The sequence below is a fragment of the Salarias fasciatus genome, chromosome 16, assembly GCF_902148845.1.
Source record: "Salarias fasciatus chromosome 16, fSalaFa1.1, whole genome shotgun sequence".
Lineage (NCBI taxonomy): Eukaryota > Metazoa > Chordata > Actinopteri > Blenniiformes > Blenniidae > Salarias > Salarias fasciatus.
The window spans coordinates 10789578-10808616 of record NC_043760.1 but is presented as its reverse complement, the minus strand read 5'-3'; the positions used below and the strand labels follow the sequence as shown (position 1 = coordinate 10808616).

The following is a 19039-nucleotide window of genomic DNA, read 5'->3' as shown; positions in this document are numbered from 1 at the left end:
AGCTGAAGCTCCCGGGTTTACTCTGAATACGGCGGGGTCATCTGTGGAAAGGAAAGGTCGACGCCATCAGTGACAGTCTGGCAGAGAGCCCACCTCCTGGGAACAACCCTCTACTCACCCTTGACTAGAATTTACAATATGTGATCCTATATGATCATTTCTAATTACTTTTTTGCTTTTTTCATAGTTGGAATTCATGCTTCATATCTACATGTGTTTTCCAGGGTGTTTTTTCTTCCATATTGTTATTTAAAAAAAAAAAAAAACTATTTGAATTTGAAGCTAGATCAAACTTATGATCTCCATGTCGAGGGAAAGGGACTCAAACTCCCCGGGGGTAATCGGGGGCTCCGAGGGCTCCGGGCGCTGGGGCTGAGTACTGTAGAACCGGCTGAAGGCCTCGTCCTTGGGGATGTCTGGGTAGAGGAACTTGAGCAGGTCATTCAAGACCCCGTCCGAGAAAATCTTGTAGTCTCGGATGATGTTGGCGAACAGGCGCCAGTTGAGGCAGTTGCTGGTGTACGGCTCCACGGAGTTGAACTTCACCTCACCTGTTGTGAAAAAAAAGTCACAGTGAGTCACACAGAGTGAACCGCTCACCGGACAAACGTGTGCCTTTCAGTCCATGACGGGATTGTTTCAGGGGTTAACGGAGCGCTCACCGTCCATGCCGCGCTCCACCCAGGTGAAGGTGATTCCCCCCAGGTGGCTCTCGCTGAAGCGCAGCAGGAAGGTGCCGGGCTCCCGGTCCTTCAGCAGGGCTCGCTCCGTCTCTTTACTCACAAAGCCCATGATGTAGCTGCACGGCGGAGGAACAACGACCCCCATCGTTTTCACATTTCAGCTCCTGTCTGTGCATGAGGCCTGTTCTGTGGTTGAAAGATAACGCTATGAGGGCGGTGCAGGTGAGGTCGGTGCTTACTTGTCATTCCACAATGGTGTGAGGTGCTCCTTGATGAGCGAAAGGATGAAGTCCAGCCACGCCCAGAAACTGAACGGCTTCCCGGGAATGTTCTCCTGGACGGTTTTAAGGCACATGGGAGTAAACAAAATGAGCACTTTTACCAGGGTCTGACACGCAGTGCAGCTCTGAGATGGTAGAAAATACAGAGAAATGGTGTCTAAACCCCAACGGGAACTCAGTGTGTCAGATTTCATGAATGAAGCATTTCACCTTTAAAAACTTGGACCAGGACACTTGATAATCACCACAGGAACCATGTTGTCCTACAGAAACATGAAGGAGAAGAAATGAGCAGCTCAGTTCTTGATTAATAAGATCATGAATATCAAACAAATATGTATTATAGAGCATGGGCGAAGGAGAAGGTTTTCCAGTTCACCAGACCTTCAGGATGATCTGTGAACAAAGGAGTCAACGTTTGACGACTGACAGGTGAGTTCTTCAGTCACTCTGATCCTGTTTTCTTGCAAGAAAAAAAAAAATCCTAGAACTCACCCTCTAGTTTGTCTCTCAGCGTGGCCAGCTGGTTCTCGTCGAGCCCCCGGTGGCCGACGGACAGGAACTGCCAGCTGAGAGCCTGAGAGAGCAGCTCCCAGCTGAGCGGAGGAGGGTCGGTGAACAGCGACAGGTTCTGCAGGGAGACCACATCCAGGTTTAACACACAGGGACTCCAGAGGCCACTGTCACGGTGTCTGGTTTCTTTACCCAGGGTTCACTGGGGGAGAGCATGGTCCACCACATGATGGAGGCCCAGGCGCTGAAAGGAGGAGTGCAGAAGGTGAAGACGGCGAAAGGCAGAGAGCTGGCCTGGAACCACAGCACAGGACGAGAGGCTTTAGGACTTTTGGAACGAACAAGCAAAATCCAGCAAGTGAGTGGCGTTACGATAGAAAAGACGGAGGAAAGTGAGGAAAAACTACCGTATACAATGAAATTGAAGAGTAGCTCCTCTCAGAGTGCAAATGAACAGGATGCAGAAAACCAAACAGAATGCAAAATAAAGAAAAAATAAAAAACGTGCAATACAAGAAGGACCCAGAGGTGAGCAGTACTGCTTTGTGCTCTGCTGAGGAATCGAGAGACACGATGCAGCACTGAGACCCGAGCCGTGTGATCGCCGGGCCTTTTGCTGATAACGGATCCTTTTCATTCATTCATTTTCTGCCGCTTTATCCCTTTTGGGGTCGCGGGTGGCTGGAGCCGATCCCAGCTGCTGTGGGCGAAGGCAGGGTACACCCTGGACAGTTCGCCAGTCTGTCGCAGGGCTGACATATATAGACAAACAACCATTCACTCACACATTCATACCTAGGGGCAATTTAGGGTGATCAATTAACCTACCATGCATGTTTTTGGACTGTGGGAGGAAGCCGGAGTACCCGGAGGGAACCCACACACATAACGGATCCATTATTCGCAAATCGCTCATAAGCGCTTCACATCTTTGTCGCAGTAGAAAACCAAATGGCCCCTCCTAACCTCCACGTCACACTTGAGGCCGGCGAACTGAACCGTGGTCACAAACTTGATGACGTGCAGCTCTTCAGTGAATCCCAGGCGATTCTGGAAGAGGAGGAACACGCGTCCAATCGATGAAAGGGCCTTTTTTTTGGACAAAGAAGTTCAAAATAACAACCTAGGATGTGTGTGACATTAGCAGGAGAATTTGTGTGTGCTCGGTCCAGGCAGTGACGGGCTCACTCCCAGCTGTTTTAACTCCAGGCAGTGTTTTGAAGACACACATGAATGCATGAATAGACGGCCTCACTTACCTCCTGTGATCCGTTAATCCTGGATTTCTTTTCCTGGATGGACTGGGGAGGAGAGCATATTTCCGTGAAAGGTTTCATCAGATACAGTTCTGTGTTTTGCTGCCTGTGACATTTCATACCAGGTTCCGAAACACTGCCATCAAAGCTCCGTCCACTGGGTCCACATCCAACACTTTGCTGTCAGCGCTGGTGAATTCAAAGACACGAAACCTACGACACACAACGAGGAGTCTTTCTTCACCACAAAGTCCTGGTGAAGGGAGGGGGGGGGGGGGACAGTTTCCTACCCGGGGAGTGTCTTGACCTCTTCAACATCCCTGATTTGGACAGAAAAATACAAGAAAAGTAATTTGCATGCTATTTTTATCAAACAAGAACGGTTCCTGTTGATGTTAAAAACTGGCTCACAGCAGTTTTTCTTACTTGTCAAACACGGGCTTGACTTCGAGCTGATTCTTCAGTCCTGGGAGGTTTACCAAGAACCTGTGAAGAGAAAGACACAAAACTGAAAAACAAAGAAAATCACACAGAGGCATGAGGCCTCTGGACTGATCGTCCAGTTGAAGTATAATTCCTCATTCGGGCTCATGAATGTCCGTCCTGTCTGAACAAAGAGGAGTAAATCTGGGCCGTACAACAGGAGAACATGCAACAGCCTTGTCAAATACTGCAATAATTTTAAGCATTTTGGTTGGAGATCCAGTGCTGTACTGCTGCATTTGATCATTGAACAAGTCAGTCAACCCTTGGCAATATAGTATAAACTAGAGCAGTGTTTCTCAACTGGTGGGTCGCGGGCCTGTTCTCAGTTGGTACAGGTCTTTCTGCCAGGGAAAAAAGATCCTGAAGGTTTATTCATACGTCCAGAATGATGATTAACACTTGAATAAGTGACTGAATAGTTTTAATAGGATGCTGTTATGTACTCATTGAGCGGATTCTCAGCTAAAGCTACAGATTTTGAGGCCTTTTGAAATAACTTCTCAGTAGTTTGACAATTTTTAATTTCACGACTGTGCGGGAGCAGCCTCACCTCACTTTGACCATGAAGGGAAGCTTGGTGTTCAGTATCAGACACCGGTGTAATAGTTGGATGACGGGCTGCTCCTCCACGACCAGAGCGCTGAGGTGTCAACAGAACACGCCATCAATCAAACAGAGAGCATGTGCAATATGAGCAGAACATGCGCGCCGTGCGCGTGTGCTCACTTCGTGAAGAGTCTGGTCAGCAGGGACACTGCGAAGGCGTCGATCTGAGTCACGGTGGGCATCGTGGAGGAGTCGGTGTTGTATCTGTGGCTCCACTGCAGCAGTTTTTGCAGCTGATCGCGAACTTCCAGCAGAACCTCAGCAACAGACGTAAACCTGCACACATGCAGGGTTTTCACCACCAAGGCTCGAATACGCTCAAACTCAGCTCTAACACTGCTAAAAATGTTCAAAATAGAAAAAAAAACCTTCCAAAACGTAAAAAAAAAAAATAGCAATTGTTAAAATGTAAAAACAGTTAAAATAACTAAGATCATTTTAAACTTGTATAAAGGATAAAACAGCTCAAACCACCAGAAAAGTTTTTTTTTTTTTTTTTTTTAAGGTAGTAATACCACTGATGACCTGTGTGGGCATAAGAAAAGTGGCATAAAGTGGTTCTCACCACTTCTGGAGGTGGTGCAGGTCGGTGTTCACTGGGCTGCCGATGCAGGCCAGCTGCTGCCGGCGCTTCCACATGGGCAGCTCCTCCCCAATGAGCGTGTTCAACATCTGCTCCATCTCTTTCAAAATGTGCATCACCTGCCCCAGCACGACAAGACAACAACGCTTAAAGATACACAATCTGTAGCGATCAAATCCCAAAATGTCCTGTTGATGTGAGAGAATTTCGTGGATCTCCAGGCGTTGTAAAACCACTCTGCAGCAACCTTCATGACCAAAACATGTTTAACCTTCATAATTAAGACAGCAGCTCAGAAAGTTGCGTAATGCATCGTTTCATGAAGGTAGTCTCATATCTGCCAAAGCTTCACAATTTCAATACACACGTTATCTTTTTCCTCATGGTTAAGTCTGAGGATTCTGTGTAAATGTGAAACTTTCCAAAAAAAATTTCAAAAATGATGCTTTTCATGTTAATGAGGTGTAAGAGACTTAAATATTTCCAACACAGCAGAGTGAAATATCGTCTGAGTCATTTGACAGTGTGAGATGCTTAAAATCTGCCAGGAAACTTTGAAATTCTCTTTAAATTCTGTGCAGTTTCCAAACTGACTTCGTGATAAACAACATAAAAAGGCCAACAAACCAAACCACTTCACTGCATATTCATACACTGATTGAACGTTCAGAAAAACTACTCAAAAACCAAGCTATTGCATCGGTTGTTCTGAATCTCTTTGTTTCCTTTCATCTAAAGATTTGTTTTCTCTTCATGCCACAACACGTATCGTGGCACATTGTCACATTAGATCTGACAGCTCGCTCCCTGCATCCACCGACCCGGAGTATTTTTTTATGCACCTGCTGTGTTTGTGTGATGAAGTTGGATCTCTCCAGACATTTCCTCTCCAGCCCGGGAGCAGACTGAGCCAGTCCGACGTCTTGCTCCACTGCAGAGGACAGAGTCAGACCGGTCCAGCACAGAAGGACGACGAGGCCGAACCAAAGCCCTCAGCGTTTGGTCCTACCTTCACTTTCGAACGTCTTCTGTACGTAGTCCAGCTTTTCATTCAGGTCCTCCAGTGTGTTTATCTCCTTCTTCACCTCCTGTGTAACGATTCAGAGAAACTCACATTCAGAGCGATGCTTTCTGTCTACATTAGCTAAAGAAAAAATAAATAAAGGGGGGGGGGGGGGGGGATTACCTCAGTCAGGTGTTTCAGTTCGCTGACTTTGGCATCCAATATCCTCCTGTTTGGCTCCATGAAGCACTGAAAAATTATTCGTTCATTCATCATTCTAAATCATTCCACTCGAATGCAGCAACAATATGCAAACAAGGCCGCCTCAGTCAAAGAACTGCTGCTCTCTGAGTGGTATTGTTCTTTTTATCTTGTTATCAGGAAACCTGATGAATTTACATTTAAAGCTTTTTTCCCCACAGTCTGATGCTCAGATCAGGGGAAAATATTTTGCCTGCCCCATAATGTAATAACGAACCCAAGATGTAGCAAATTGTTACATTTTGGGCAAAAATTTTTCACGTTTTGGGCTCAGCTTCTTGTTACATTATTGAACAGTTATTACATTTTGAGCTCTGACAGTGTTTTAGAAGAACTTTGTTTAGGGAAATGTTCCTTTCATTATTGAGCTTTAAGCTTAAAATAATGTAAAAAGTTCAAAGTATTATTGAGGAGTAAAGTCAGTGGTCTCACCTGAGGCGTCGCCCCTGAAGCCAGGATTTTCTTTTCCTCCTTCAGACACTCGGAGAGAATCACAGCAAATTTCAGTGGGTCGTTTTGAAAGTTTTCCTTTAATTTATGGAAAAAAGAGATAAAATCTGTTAACTGGGCAGTGGGTTTTCTCCTGCTGTCGTCAGGCGTGCCGTGCTTCACCATCAGGTAGTCTTTCATCCAGGAGAAATTGGGTCCCTGCAGAAGAATTTTCTCCTCAATACAACGTGTCTGCTGTTCCTCCAAATATACCAGGAGAGCCTGGAAAATGATCCGGGCCGTGTTTTCATCTGCAGCCGCCGAGTCCCTGAAGGACAACATGTCGTTTGTGTCAGTGTTTGGTTCGGGACGGAGTTAAACACAACTGAACAATCCAAAATTTCAGCATAAAGGAAATTTTAATGAAACATCCTGGTGGAAAATACAGTTAAATATCTCTAAAAACAGTTATCCTCCTTTTACAAACTCAACCTGACAGCATGGCTTTGAGGCTAATGCTAGTGAGCTGTCTTTTGTGGCAGTTGAATCGGCTACTCTTGAGAAGTTTGTCTGAAAATTGTTTTCTTTGAAATTTTTTACCATTTTCGTGGTGGCTTGGCCAGGTTGGAGCCTCCTGCGAACCAGTTTTGACCCACAGGCCTTATGTTTGGAACTCATGGATGAGTAAATACCGGTAATATGAAAGGTATTAATCACTTATCAAGGTATTAATAAGTTATCATCTTAATAGAAATTAAGTAAAAAGCTATCACAAACTATAAATTGGTAGGATTTTGCAAATTAAAATTATGACAAACATCTTATAAGACAAGCAATGTTTTTAATCCACTTTGCTTGGAATGGCAAAGCCTAATGTTAGTTAGTGTCAGGATTCTGCTCTGGCAGGCTAGGGGGCGGTCCCAGTCTCCCTGGGTCCTGCTGATTACTCATTACAGTCAGCTGGGGACCGCCACCCTGCCTGCCTATTTAAGCCTCTCCCAGCCACCTGGTCCGTGCCGGATCGTTACCTTCTCTGGTCTGCTGTGCTGCTGCAGAAGCGCACTCCTGCCCAGCACATCTCAGTGAGGGATCTTGCCTCGGCCACGCCTCGACCTCGCCACGCCACGCCTCGACCTCGCCACGCCACGCCTCGACCTCGCCACGCCTCGACCTCGCCACGCCACGCCACGCCTCGACCTCGCCACGCCACACATCGACCTCGCCACACCACGCCACCCCACGACCTTGCCACAACCTCGCCTTAAGCCAACCTGCGGCACTGCAGCCAGGCTGCAGTCCTAGTGACTCTTTGCTCTGAATAAACCTTTGCACACCTCATCTTGCCTCTGTCTCTGCGCCTGGGTCGAACGGCACTCCCACCATGACAGAACGATCCGGCCAGACCCCCGACCCAGCAGAGAGTCGCCCCGCCACACCCAAGGAACGCTTGGATGCAGTCGAGGGCTACCTGCATCATCTGGGACAACAGATGAGTGAGTGTATGTCCATGGTGAATCAGTTGGCGAACGCGAAATCAGCCCCGGGTGCATCTACCCCGCCATCGGGCCCCCCACCCTCGGTGACCAGTGGAGCGGCCTACGGCCAGCGTCGCATCATCTCTATTTCCTCTCCGTCAAGGTATGGGGGAGAGGTTGGAGGAGCCAGTGGTTTTCTGCTTCAATGTAAATTAGTTTTTGAACGGGCTCCGGAGGAGTTCCCCACTGATACTTCCAAGATCTATTACTTGACAAACCTTCTTGACTCGCGGGCGCTAGCTTGGGCCTGAGCCATCATCGAGAGTGCTGCATTTGCTAACTACTCCTTCTCTCGTTTTTCATCTGAGTTTAAGAAGGCCTTCGACCACACTGAGGAGGAGGGGGATTTCTCCCGGCGGCTGCTGACGATGAGACCAGGAGGTCGTTCCATCGCGGATTACTCGGTGGACTTCCGGGTGGTGGCAGCCGCAAGTGGTTGGAATGACATAGCCCTGCGTGGGGTGTTCCTGTTTGGGCTACGTCCGGAGCTCCAGGCTGAACTGGCGCGCCGAGAGGATATAAGGACGCTGGATGACCTGATATCCCAAGCGGTTCGGCTGGACAACCGCACCCGGGAGGTCTGCCCTGGTAAGACAGTCTCAGCCCGCCCCAGAGCTCCGGCACTCACGGGTGAGCAGGATCCAGATGCCATGGAGGTCGGTCGTATCCAGCTAACCGGGCCGGAACGCCAGCGGAGGGTGAGTCTGGGACTGTGTTTCTACTGTGGGGAGTCCGGCCATGTCCAGAACAGGTGTCCCAATCGGCCAAAAGACATGGCCCGCCAGTGAAAGTAGGGGGCCTGGCGGGTCAGGAGGATCAAAGTCCCCTTAAGAAGCTTCTGTTGCCTGTCACTTTGTCATGGGGGTCAGTGGAGGTGCAATCCAAGGCTCTGGTGGACTCTGGAGCTGAAGGGAATTTTATCTCGGAGGGGCTGGCGCGGAGGCTGGGGGTCGACGTCAACGGGCATGCTCCAAAGGTGCTTCTGGAACCCAGGTTGCCATCGTTGAGTCCTGCACAGTTCCTGTTACTCTGCTTTCCTCCGGTAACCACAGGGAGGAGATCAGTTTCTTTATTCTACCCCAGTCCATGGATGAGGTGATCCTCGGGTACCCCTGGCTGCAGCTCCACGACCCTCTCATCTCCTGGACCGGGGGAAGGGTGATCTCGTGGAGTACTCGCTGCCTGGCCAACTGCCTCCGGTCGGCGGCCTGTTCTCCATCTCTGCCCACCCGTCAGCCCACCATGGAGGCTGCTGATCTCTCCTTGGTGCCTCCGGTTTTCCATGACCTGGCTCCTGTGTTCAGTAAAACCAAGGCCTTGTCTTTACCCCCTCACAGGCCCTACGACTGTGCCATCGAACTGGTGAAGGGGGCGACCTTGCCGTCGGGGAGACTTTACAGCCTGTCGGGTCCCGAGAGGGAGGCCATGGAGGCCTACATCAAGGATGCCCTGAAGGCCGGGATCATCCGACCCTCCTCGTCACCCCTCGGGGCAGGCTTCTTCTTCGTCAGTAAGAAGGATGGCTCTCTTCGCCCGTGCATCGATTTCAGGCAGCTCAACAACATCACAGTCAAAGACAAATACTCGCTGCCCCTCATGGACTCAGCTTTCGAGCTGTTACAGGGAGCCACCATCTTTACCAAGCTGGACTTGCGCAATGCGTACCACCTGGTTCGCATTCGTGAAGGGGACGAGTGGCTGACGGGGTTCAAGACTCCGGTGGGGCATTTCGAGTACCTGGTCATGCCCTTCGGCCTCACCAATGCCCCAGCAGTGTTCCAACGTCTGATTAATGATGTGTTGAGAGACTTCCTGAACACGTTTGTTTTTGTGTACATTGACGACATCCTGGTGTTCTCCAGATCTAAGGAGGAGCATGTCAACCACGTCCGGCAGGTGCTGCAGAGGCTCCTGGAGAACCAGCTGTATGTCAAGGCAGAGAAATGTGAATTCTTCTCTGTCTCCACTTCATTCCTGGGGTTCACCATCGCGGAGGGCTCGATCCAGGCGGATCCAGCTAAGGTCAAGGCGGTGGTGGACTGGCCTGTCCCCCTGAACCGCAAGCAACTGCAACGCTTCCTGGGCTTTGCGAACTTTTATAGGCGCTTCATCAGAGGCTACAGCCAGGTAGCACGCCCCCTCACCCAGCTCACATCCACTAAGTCCCGCTTCGCCTGGTCTGAGGAGGCTGGGAAGGCCTTCGCCAGACTCAAGGAGTGCTTCGGCAGTGCCCCCATCCTGAGACAGGTGGACCCAGCCCAGCAACTCATTGTGGAGGTGGATGCTTCTGACGCTGGAGTCGGCGCTGTCCTTTCGCAAAGGTCACTGGACGATGGTAAGGTCCACCCCTGTGCTTTCTTTTCGAAGCGCCTGTCTCCCGCGGAGAGGAACTACAGCGTGGGGGACCGGGAGCTGCTGGCAGTCAAGTTGGCCCTGGAGGAATGGCGGCACTGGCTGGAGGGGGCGAGGCAGCCGTTTGTGGTTTGGACTGACCACAAGAACCTGGAATACCTTCGATCTGCTAGGCGGTTGAACTCTCGGCAGGCCAGGTGGGCGTTGTTTTTTGACCGCTTCTCGTTCTCCATCACTTATCGCCCAGGCTCCCGGAACGTCAAGCCCGATGCCCTCTCTCGTCAATTCGCTGGTGAGGGAGAGAGGAGTAAGGAGACTACCATTATCCCGGTGGATTGTGTGGTGGGGGCATTGACCTGGCCCGTTATGGAACGGGTGCAGGAGGCATTGGTGGGTGAGCCGGATCCTGGGGGAGGTCCAGTCAACAGGACGTACGTTCCATCCAAGGTCCGCGGTGAGGTGTTACACTGGCTTCACTCATCCAAACTCACCTGTCATCCCGGGGTCAGGAGAATGTTGTTCCACCTGCGCCGCGGATTTTGGTGGCCTGGTATGTGGAGGGACGTCAAGGATTACGTCCGTGCCTGTCCTGAGTGTTCTGCGGGGAAGTCTTCGTCTGCCCCTCCCTCTGGTCTGTTACAGCCTCTGCCTGTTCCCGGACGCCCCTGGTCTCACATCGCTCTGGACTTGGTCACGGGGCTTCCCCCCTCCAGGGGTCATACTTGCATCCTGACTATCGTGGACCGGTTCTCCAAGTCGGTCCATCTGATCCCATTGCCGAAACTGCCTTCGGCGCGCAGGACGGCTGACCTCCTCACGCTCCATGTCATCAGGCTCCATGGTATCCCCGTTGACATCGTCTCGGATCGAGGACCTCAGTTCACCTCGCAGGTGTGGCGGGCTTTCTGTGAGGGGGTGGGGGCTTCCGTCAGTCTTTCCTCTGGGTATCACCCACAGTCTAATGGCCAGACTGAGCGTGCCAATCAGGCTATGGAGACCGTCCTGCGCTGTGTGACAGTTTCCAATCCTGCGCTGTGGAGTGGCCTGCTTCCTTGGGTGGAGTACTCCCTCAATACGTCGGTGTCTGCGGCCACGGGTCGGTCCCCGTTCGAGGTGGCTCTGGGGTACAACCCCCCGCTGCTGCCCCTGCTGGAGAGGGAGGTTGCTGTCTCCTCGGTGGGACAGCACATCCGCCGATGCCAACGGGTCTGGCGCCTCACCAGGGCCGCCCTTCGCCGGTCTTCGGAGGAAAATGCCAGGTGGGCGGATCGGAGGCGTGCTCCAGCCCCGGACTATCAGGTGGGACAACAGGTCATGCTGTCGACTCGCAACATCCCCATTAAGTCTGATTCCAGGAAGCTGATGCCTCGGTTCATCGGTCCATTCTCCATCTCCCGGGTCATCAACAAGTCAGTGGTCAGGCTGTCCCTTCCCCCGTCGTTGCAGATCCATCCCACATTTCACGTGTCCCAGGTGAAGCCCCATCACTCCAGTAACCTCTGTCCCTCTCCTGCTGATCCTCCTCCACCTAGGTGGATCGATGGAGGGCTCACCTACACAGTGCGCCGGATATTGGATGTCCGACGTCGGGGCAGGGGCTTCCAGTACCTGATTGACTGGGAGGGGTACGGACCAGAGGAACGGCAGTGGGTTCCGCGTTCCTGCATCCTGGACGGGGAACTGGTGGCTCGGTTTCACCGGGACCATCCCGAGAAGCCTGGTGGTCCGCCAGGGGGCGTCCCTTGAGGGAGGGGTACTGTCAGGATTCTGCTCTGGCAGGCTAGGGGGCGGTCCCAGTCTCCCTGGGTCCTGCTGATTACTCATTACAGTCAGCTGGGGACCGCCACCCTGCCTGCCTATTTAAGCCTCTCCCAGCCACCTGGTCCGTGCCGGATCGTTATCTTCTCTGGTCTGCCGTGCTGCTGCAGAAGCGCACTCCTGCCCAGCACATCTCAGTGAGGGATTTTGCCTCGATCTTGCCTCGCCACGCCTCGGCCACGCCACACATCGACCTCGCCACGCCACACATCGACCTCGCCACGCCACGTCTCGACCTCGCCACACCACGCCACCCCACGACCTTGCCACAACCTCGCCTTAAGCCAACCTGCGGCACTGCAGCCAGGCTGCAGTCCTAGTGACTCTTTGCTCTGAATAAACCTTTGCACACCTCACCTTGCCTCTGTCTCTGCGCCTGGGTCGAACGGCACTCCCACCATGACAGTTAGTTATCTTTTATTGCAGTTGAATGTTGAGAAGTTTCTCTGAAAAATGTTTTCTTTGAAATTTTTTACCATTTTCTTTGTGGCTTGGCCAGATTGGAGCCTCCTGCGGACCAGTTTTGACCCAAAGGCCTTGTGTTTGAAACACATGGATGAGTCAATAATATGAAAGGTATTAATCATTTATCGAGGTATTTATAAGTTATCATCTTAAAGGGGACATATGCTATTTGTCAGTCACGCCATATAGGTCTCAGAAGCCCAAAAACATGGTATTTAAAGCAGAACTATGCAACTTTTGCTCTCGCGCTCCCCCTACTGGTCTCATGTGAAAGCTCACTGCCGTAAACGCTCCAGCCCCCGCGTGCTCTCTCTTGTTCCCACTCCTGTTTCTTTTTTATTCTGCTCGTCAGACAAAAGTTTTTTCTGTCTTTTTGGTTCTGCCATCCCTGAGCACCTAAGGGTGGAGTTGCTGACGCTATTGAGGGCTTCATGTTTGTTTTACGCGCTTTTATACTTGTACTCCCGCATGAGTGCCGTAAAGCAGGTTTGTTGTTGTGAGATGTAGTCAAGTCGGATCCTCTGAAAGCTGCAAGTGCTGTTTTCAGGACACTGACACTGGGGGGAGTGGAGGGACCGGCGAATCACCGTGACAAGTCTAAAAAGTGGCTCTGACGAGCCCTCCTCAGAACAGGCTGTTTCAGAGCCTGCTTTCCGGTATGCACTTCAACGCATCTGTCCACGCCTACTCTCTCTCACACACACACACACACACACACACACACACACGGCGGGGGCACAGTCAGGGGGAGGAGTTATATCCCCTTATTTCAGGAAAAGACCAAACTCAAACTCAACCATTTCAGCAGGCATTTTCACAAACTGTGGTGTAGCAAGACAGCGAGGAAACAAGAGTTTTCAAATTGAACCTCATAACGAAGCTACTACAACACATCCTGCGATAAGAAACTCTTCACGAAGTTAAAAAAGCATTATATGTCCCCTTTAACAGAAGTAAAGTAAAAAGCAATCACAAACTGTAAATTGGTAGGATTTTGCAAATTAAAATTATAAGTCAAAAAATGTTTTTAATCCACTTTGCTAGTGGCAAAAAGTGACTTTGGAGCTGTGTGTGTGTGTGTGTGGGGGGGGGGGGGGGGGGCGCGCACGCGCACATATAAAAATACTGAGGACTCGCTTTAAAAAAAAAAAGGCGCATGGTAGTTCTTTTGATAAACTTTTCAATGACTTTCATCCATTTTGATTTCCGATTGTTAGTTTTAGCGGCACCGAACTGTCACGTCTCCTTCAATCTGTCAATTGCTAATCAGGACCCGCCCACATTGGCGGTAGCCAAACAGCTCTCTGTTTGGAAATGAAGCTGCAGTCTGAGCCGCAAAAAAAATTGCTTGGTCTCATTGAATGCGGCACAGATATTTCAGATAATCTTAAAGAGTTTATAACAGTTTGCCTGCAGTCCTTTATGGTGACTTCTGGTGGCGCTGTGCTCCTCCTGCCACTAATGACCAGTCACCACTGCTTTGAAAACTTCGAAAATCAGCTGCTGCTTAAATTAAACAAGAGCTTTTGCGGTCTGAAGTTGTAGATTGTGGGCAGAATTGTGGGATCCTGTGGGCATTTTATTTTGTTTCTATTTTGTGTTTTGAATACTTTGATTCCGGTTTAATTTTCTTTATTCTGATCGTTGTGATGTCGGTTGGACAATATGACTAAAATAGTTTGCACTTTACAGTAGGGTGTGACTGACCTTGTTATCTTACTTGTTAAGTAAAAGAATACCGTTACTGAACTCAGTTGATCTTTTACAAGTGTGGTTGTGCACTTTAATAGGCCTTGAAGTTGATTAAAACAACTTGTGCTGGATTTGATTCATGACTCATCCTTTCTTGCATTAATTGAAAGAAACTGTTTGAGCTATTTATTAGTCTTTGAGTATTTTCTGAATATTTTCTTATTTTTTGTTTGTGTTATTTCATATAGTGTTTATTTTGTTTAGATTTATTGTTTGTTTATTTTGCATGTTTGGTTTGGGTAATTGGCACATTATTTTCTGTTAGGCTTGCTTTTGTAGAGTTAATTGGTACCACCTGCACTTGGAGGTTATTTAGGGAGGTTGCAAGTAGAGGATCAGTGTGCACCTGGGTGAGGCTATGGTTTTTTAACAGAGCAAGAGAAGCAGCAGGAAGTGATTGCACCAATTGTTTGCTTGCCATGGAAAATAAACCAAGATAAAACCTACTGGAATTTTTGTTGGATTATGATTTCTTTTGCCTGCGTAAACCACAACCCGGTGCATCAGTGGCAGTTTGAAGTTTGAGTTTTGATTTTTGATTTTTGTTGCATTTTAGACAAATAGCCACTACAGAAACGAAGTAACTTTTACTCAAATTACATTTTAAATGATGTACTTTTGTACTTTTACTCAAGTAAATTTTCAGACAGGTACTTTTACTTTTACTTTGAGTAGGATTTAAGCAAAGTAAAGATACTTTAACTCAATTACAATTTTTTTTGTACTTTTTCCACCTCTGATTAAAATATGAAATAAAACAGCATCAAATGTTAAATAAGTACACAGAAATTTGTTCAAGGCCTATCAGTATGTAAATACAATGTGCCAACTTTAAAAAGTCCTAAAAGTGTAAATGCCTTCATTACCACGATATGAGTGAGAAACACTGTGCAGCCCTGGAAAACAACTCAGGTGGCCTTTCTGTAATTTGTGCCCTGGCTCCTCACCAGTCGTGGCTCTCTATCCAGGAGCTCAGGGTTCCCCGGATGTCTCTGTGAAGCTTCCCCTCGTACAGCAGACTCACGCGGCTCTGCAGCGCCGCGTCCAGCCGCAGCAGCTCCTCCCACTGAGCCATCTCTGGGAATCGAACCCGAACATAAACAGGTCCGCAATGCAACCTTTTAAAATTTCATTTTTAAATTAAACCTCACTAAATATTTCATGATGGTGACAAATTTGAAACGTGACACTGACATTTGAAGGTTTTTATTAAAAGAGCGTCATAAATCACGCAGCATTGACACTGTTTCTTGACGTTCCGGAGCGTGTTTCCCTCCCGCCGCTGCGTCTCTTACAGTGAATCTGAGCCTCTTGGTCGGTTCTGGAGCGACTCTCTCAGAAGATGCGTGTCTCTGCGAGGCGCGTCTGTCCCGCTCTGAACCGGAGGATGGAGGAGCGCTCCTTTTTATCACCCCCGCAACCCGCACCACGTGATTGTCCAGAAATGAATGTGCCGGGCGGTGTCAAGCCCGCCCCAGAAAACACCTGTCGCATTGTCGCTGTGAGAAAGTAAATCAACCATTTAATACTTAAGTGTATTATGCTTCTACCTCTTATTTACTTTCTGAGGAGTTTTGATGTATTTTGCTTTGTTACACTCTAAAATTAAAAAAAAAAAGTTTGTAAAAATATAAATCCACATGTGGCAAGAGGGTTAATCAATTTGAGAAAGCGTTATAAAACGACAACAAGTTTAAATTTACAGAGAAAACCATTGTTTCAAAAGGATTTTTCCAGGTGCAGCCTATACAAAATACCTTTGAATGCCTGAAAAAAGGTCACATTCCGTTCAGTTCAATTCAATTCAATTCAATTCAATTCAATTCAGCTTTATTTCTAAAGTGCCAATTACAACATAGTTATTTCTAGACACTTTTACAGAGAAAACCCAACAGATCCACATGAGCAAGCACAAGCAACTGTGGAAAGGAAAAACTCCCTAACAGGAAGAAACCTTTGCAGAAAAAGGCTCAGAGGCGGCTTTCTGCCATTGCTGTTGGGGTGAGGGGACAGAGAGAGAGAAATGGGACAGACAGGTACATTTCTTGGGTGAACATGAACGCGATGTTCATTTTTGCTTGATGAATGTTAAATTGTGAACGCACTCATTGTGTTGTTTCTTGAACGGCACTCGGATTTCGTTCAGATTACGTTTGTGCCAGATTTTAACTGCAGTAGATTTTAAGAGGCTTCCAGGGAAAAACACAGCTAAAATAGTAAAAACACAAAAACACATGAGGTGTTATCTATGTAATTTAGCAGAGTTTGGAAATGCAGATAAGGATGGTGTTCAGAGGTGAGCTGCATGAAAATAAAAGTATATCTTTTTTGATTTTACATGAAGTAAGAAACCAGGGGTCCAGCAGGATCTACCAGGGGAGAGACCACAGTGATCTTCATGCAGATAAGGCATTGTCAGGCTGGAGAAAAGTCTTGGCCCTGCACACTTTTGGATATTTTAATTTCACTTGTGATTATTTTAGTTATCTATTTGACACACCCAGAAAGCAATAGCAGCACTGCCCATGGGCCTTGGACTCTGATTGTCTCTTTAAAGCAACACAAAGGAAATTTCAGTTTTTGTTGATTTTGGCGGCGCCAGTGGACAAAAGCGGTAGTGTTTTGCCTGACCGAATACTACAGTTCCCATGAGGGCGTGGCGTCGTAAATTGCTGCTCCCAGTGGGCATGCTGTCGGACTGAACTCGCCTTCATTTGTTTCCAGTGGCTGTGTGAAGGATGGATAGCGACGAGGTAATGAATCTAAATGAATCTAATGGTGGCTAAACAATGTTATATCGTGATGTGACGCATGCCGTAAAGCAGTTTGCACATTTGGAGCTTTTTAGTGTGCAGGTTCCTACCACCCTCCTCACAGCTGCTTAGTCCAAGTGAAAGCCTCCAGCCTGTGACAGAGGGATCATTCAACTAGTTGTAAGTCAAAGTATCATCACAAAAGATATTGAAATGTTTTATTAAGGTTGAAAAGTTCCTTAGTGTAGGTTTAAGTTATTATTGTGTTTTTTTTTTCTACCTCATTTTTACCTTTTTACCAAGTTCTTACCTCATTTGGCCGAATATGGCACTCTCTTAGTTTACACCTTTGTTTTAGTTCACTGAGTGGAAATAAATATTAAAATGTTTTGCACTTTGATCAGTGTTCTTTATCGTTTTTGAGAAAACAGGTCAGGAAAAAAAATCATGTGAATGACTGTAAAGAAATGATAAATGTTTTGCACTTTTATAAGACCTCTTTATTGGTGTCTGCCAATAAAAAGTGGAAATGTGAGGACCATGCATTGTCCTGCATCGATTTGAAATTTTGGAGGTGCTACTTTTTTGGGGATATTTAGCAATTCCTATTTTATATGCATACTAGACTTTAGATCTTGAACTCCACTGAGAAAACCCATTATTGATGTGCCCATTCTTTCTTATTTACTTTGAATATTGTGGTTTGTTTCCCACCTCAGCCTGATTCCCACCTCAGATTGTATTGTGTTAAAGTCATGTTGGCAGAAACTTAGATGCGAAGATGAATATGGTTTCAGCATTAACACTGTTTGGTTCTACACAGGCTCTGTCAATAATGTTCAAAAATTAGCTCGTAGCTCGCAGCAACGTAAAAAAAAAAAAAAAAAAAAAGAACAAAATAATTCTTTTTGGGAAAGCATGAACTTCAGTTCAGAATGTTGAATTATGAATGATGAACTGAACTTCATTTTAAAAGGTTTGAACTGAACTTCGAACTAGTTCATATAGAAAGTGAACTTTCACAACACTGCAAATGATTAACTATTGTTCTACAAAACATGAACGAGTTAGAATCCCATCACATCTGCAGCAAATGGATTTATGTCTGGTTTCGTGCTGTTCTCTGTATCTGTCCGCTGCTTTTCTCTCCTTCTATCCCCAAACAAAAGACCATACAGGTTTAACACACACATGCACTTTGTGGACAGGAAGAAATATCTAAATACCTTTCTGGTCTTTTTTTTTTTCCCTGGAAGAAATATTAGTTTTAATATCACATTGCCTTTCAAAATGACAAATTCCTTTCGGATTGTGGATACATACTATTCAGACTTTTTTTGTTAGGTTTTTTTGTTTGTTTGTTTTGTTTTCAAAATAAGCAGAACAGAAGTAGTTAAAGAACATAAAACTGTCAAAGGAAGATGAGAAGTAGTAAAGAAAGAGGAAAGAGGGGAAAAAAGGAAGTGCATCCTTTCTTGCCATTTCTTTGGTGTCAGTTGACTTTTCAATCGTCAGTCGCTGTATATTTCTTCTATAATCTCCATCCATTGATCTCAGGTCGGAGGATCCACTTTACCCTATTCTCTTGTTAAAGCCTATTTTGGCAGCTATTGACAGTATTTTAACCAGGTAACTAATCACCACAAATCTCTCTTTAGAATTTTCCTCTTTTAATGTCACACTTTGGTGTCATTGTTTTTATTTTGTGTGTTTTGTAGCTGCTTATTGGCTTTATCTGGTCTTTTTTTTTTTATGACAACCTGTGAGGAACCAAGTGGTCACCCTGACCCGGGATGTGGTCAGCCCAGACTCAGATGGTAGGATTAAGAAGAAGGAAAACAAAACAGGTGGATATTCAGAGTTTATTCAAAAAATTGCCAATTTATTTGGAGATTTCAGGGTCCAAAGATCAATAAAAAACACAGAATTCACACCATCAGAGCATCAAAACCATCAGCCTCACAACAGACTAACCCTAAACCCTAATCCGCATAAATTAATCTTTTTTAAACCTACACAATTGAATGTATATAAGTAAAGAGAAGAGGCAGAGGCGGGGCGTGCCAACAGGCAAACCAGGCATTTGCCTGGGGCCCCGGCTTTATGAAGGACCCTGATGGACCGGGGGGGGGCAGGGGGGTAGCATGACATATATATTATATATAAATTCACAATACGACATATCACATGTTACAGAGAACAATCCAAAACCACAGCACCCATAACTAACAGAGAGAAGTCACTCAAGTCCAATCAGCAGCTT

General features: G+C 47.2%; 2 protein-coding genes and 1 long non-coding RNA gene across 3 annotated transcripts; all 3 read right to left on the bottom strand.

Annotated features, from left to right (window-relative positions):
- Window positions 1-282: 282 nt before the first annotated feature.
- LOC115403391 (signal transducer and activator of transcription 4-like) lies at window positions 283-2708 on the bottom strand. Its single transcript, XM_030112256.1, has 8 exons — window positions 2682-2708; window positions 2444-2527; window positions 1670-1771; window positions 1460-1595; window positions 1175-1227; window positions 923-1017; window positions 663-799; window positions 283-551 (listed from the first exon to the last, which is right to left on the bottom strand). Exons 1-8 carry the CDS (start codon window positions 2706-2708, stop codon window positions 283-285), a joined length of 903 nt encoding a protein of 300 aa, XP_029968116.1.
- On the bottom strand, window positions 2707-3170 carry LOC115403833 (uncharacterized). The gene is made up of 4 exons (XR_003933246.1): window positions 3160-3170; window positions 3024-3053; window positions 2856-2946; window positions 2707-2778 (listed from the first exon to the last, which is right to left on the bottom strand). It is a non-coding gene; the product is annotated as an uncharacterized LOC115403833 (long non-coding RNA).
- Window positions 3171-4739: 1569 nt separating this feature from the next.
- LOC115403390 (signal transducer and activator of transcription 1-like) lies at window positions 4740-15386 on the bottom strand. The gene is made up of 8 exons (XM_030112255.1): window positions 15319-15386; window positions 14971-15100; window positions 6285-6429; window positions 6105-6200; window positions 5595-5660; window positions 5418-5496; window positions 5251-5339; window positions 4740-4745 (listed from the first exon to the last, which is right to left on the bottom strand). Exons 2-8 carry the CDS (start codon window positions 15096-15098, stop codon window positions 4740-4742), a joined length of 609 nt encoding a protein of 202 aa, XP_029968115.1. The 5' UTR covers window positions 15099-15100; window positions 15319-15386.
- Window positions 15387-19039: the final 3653 nt, after the last annotated feature.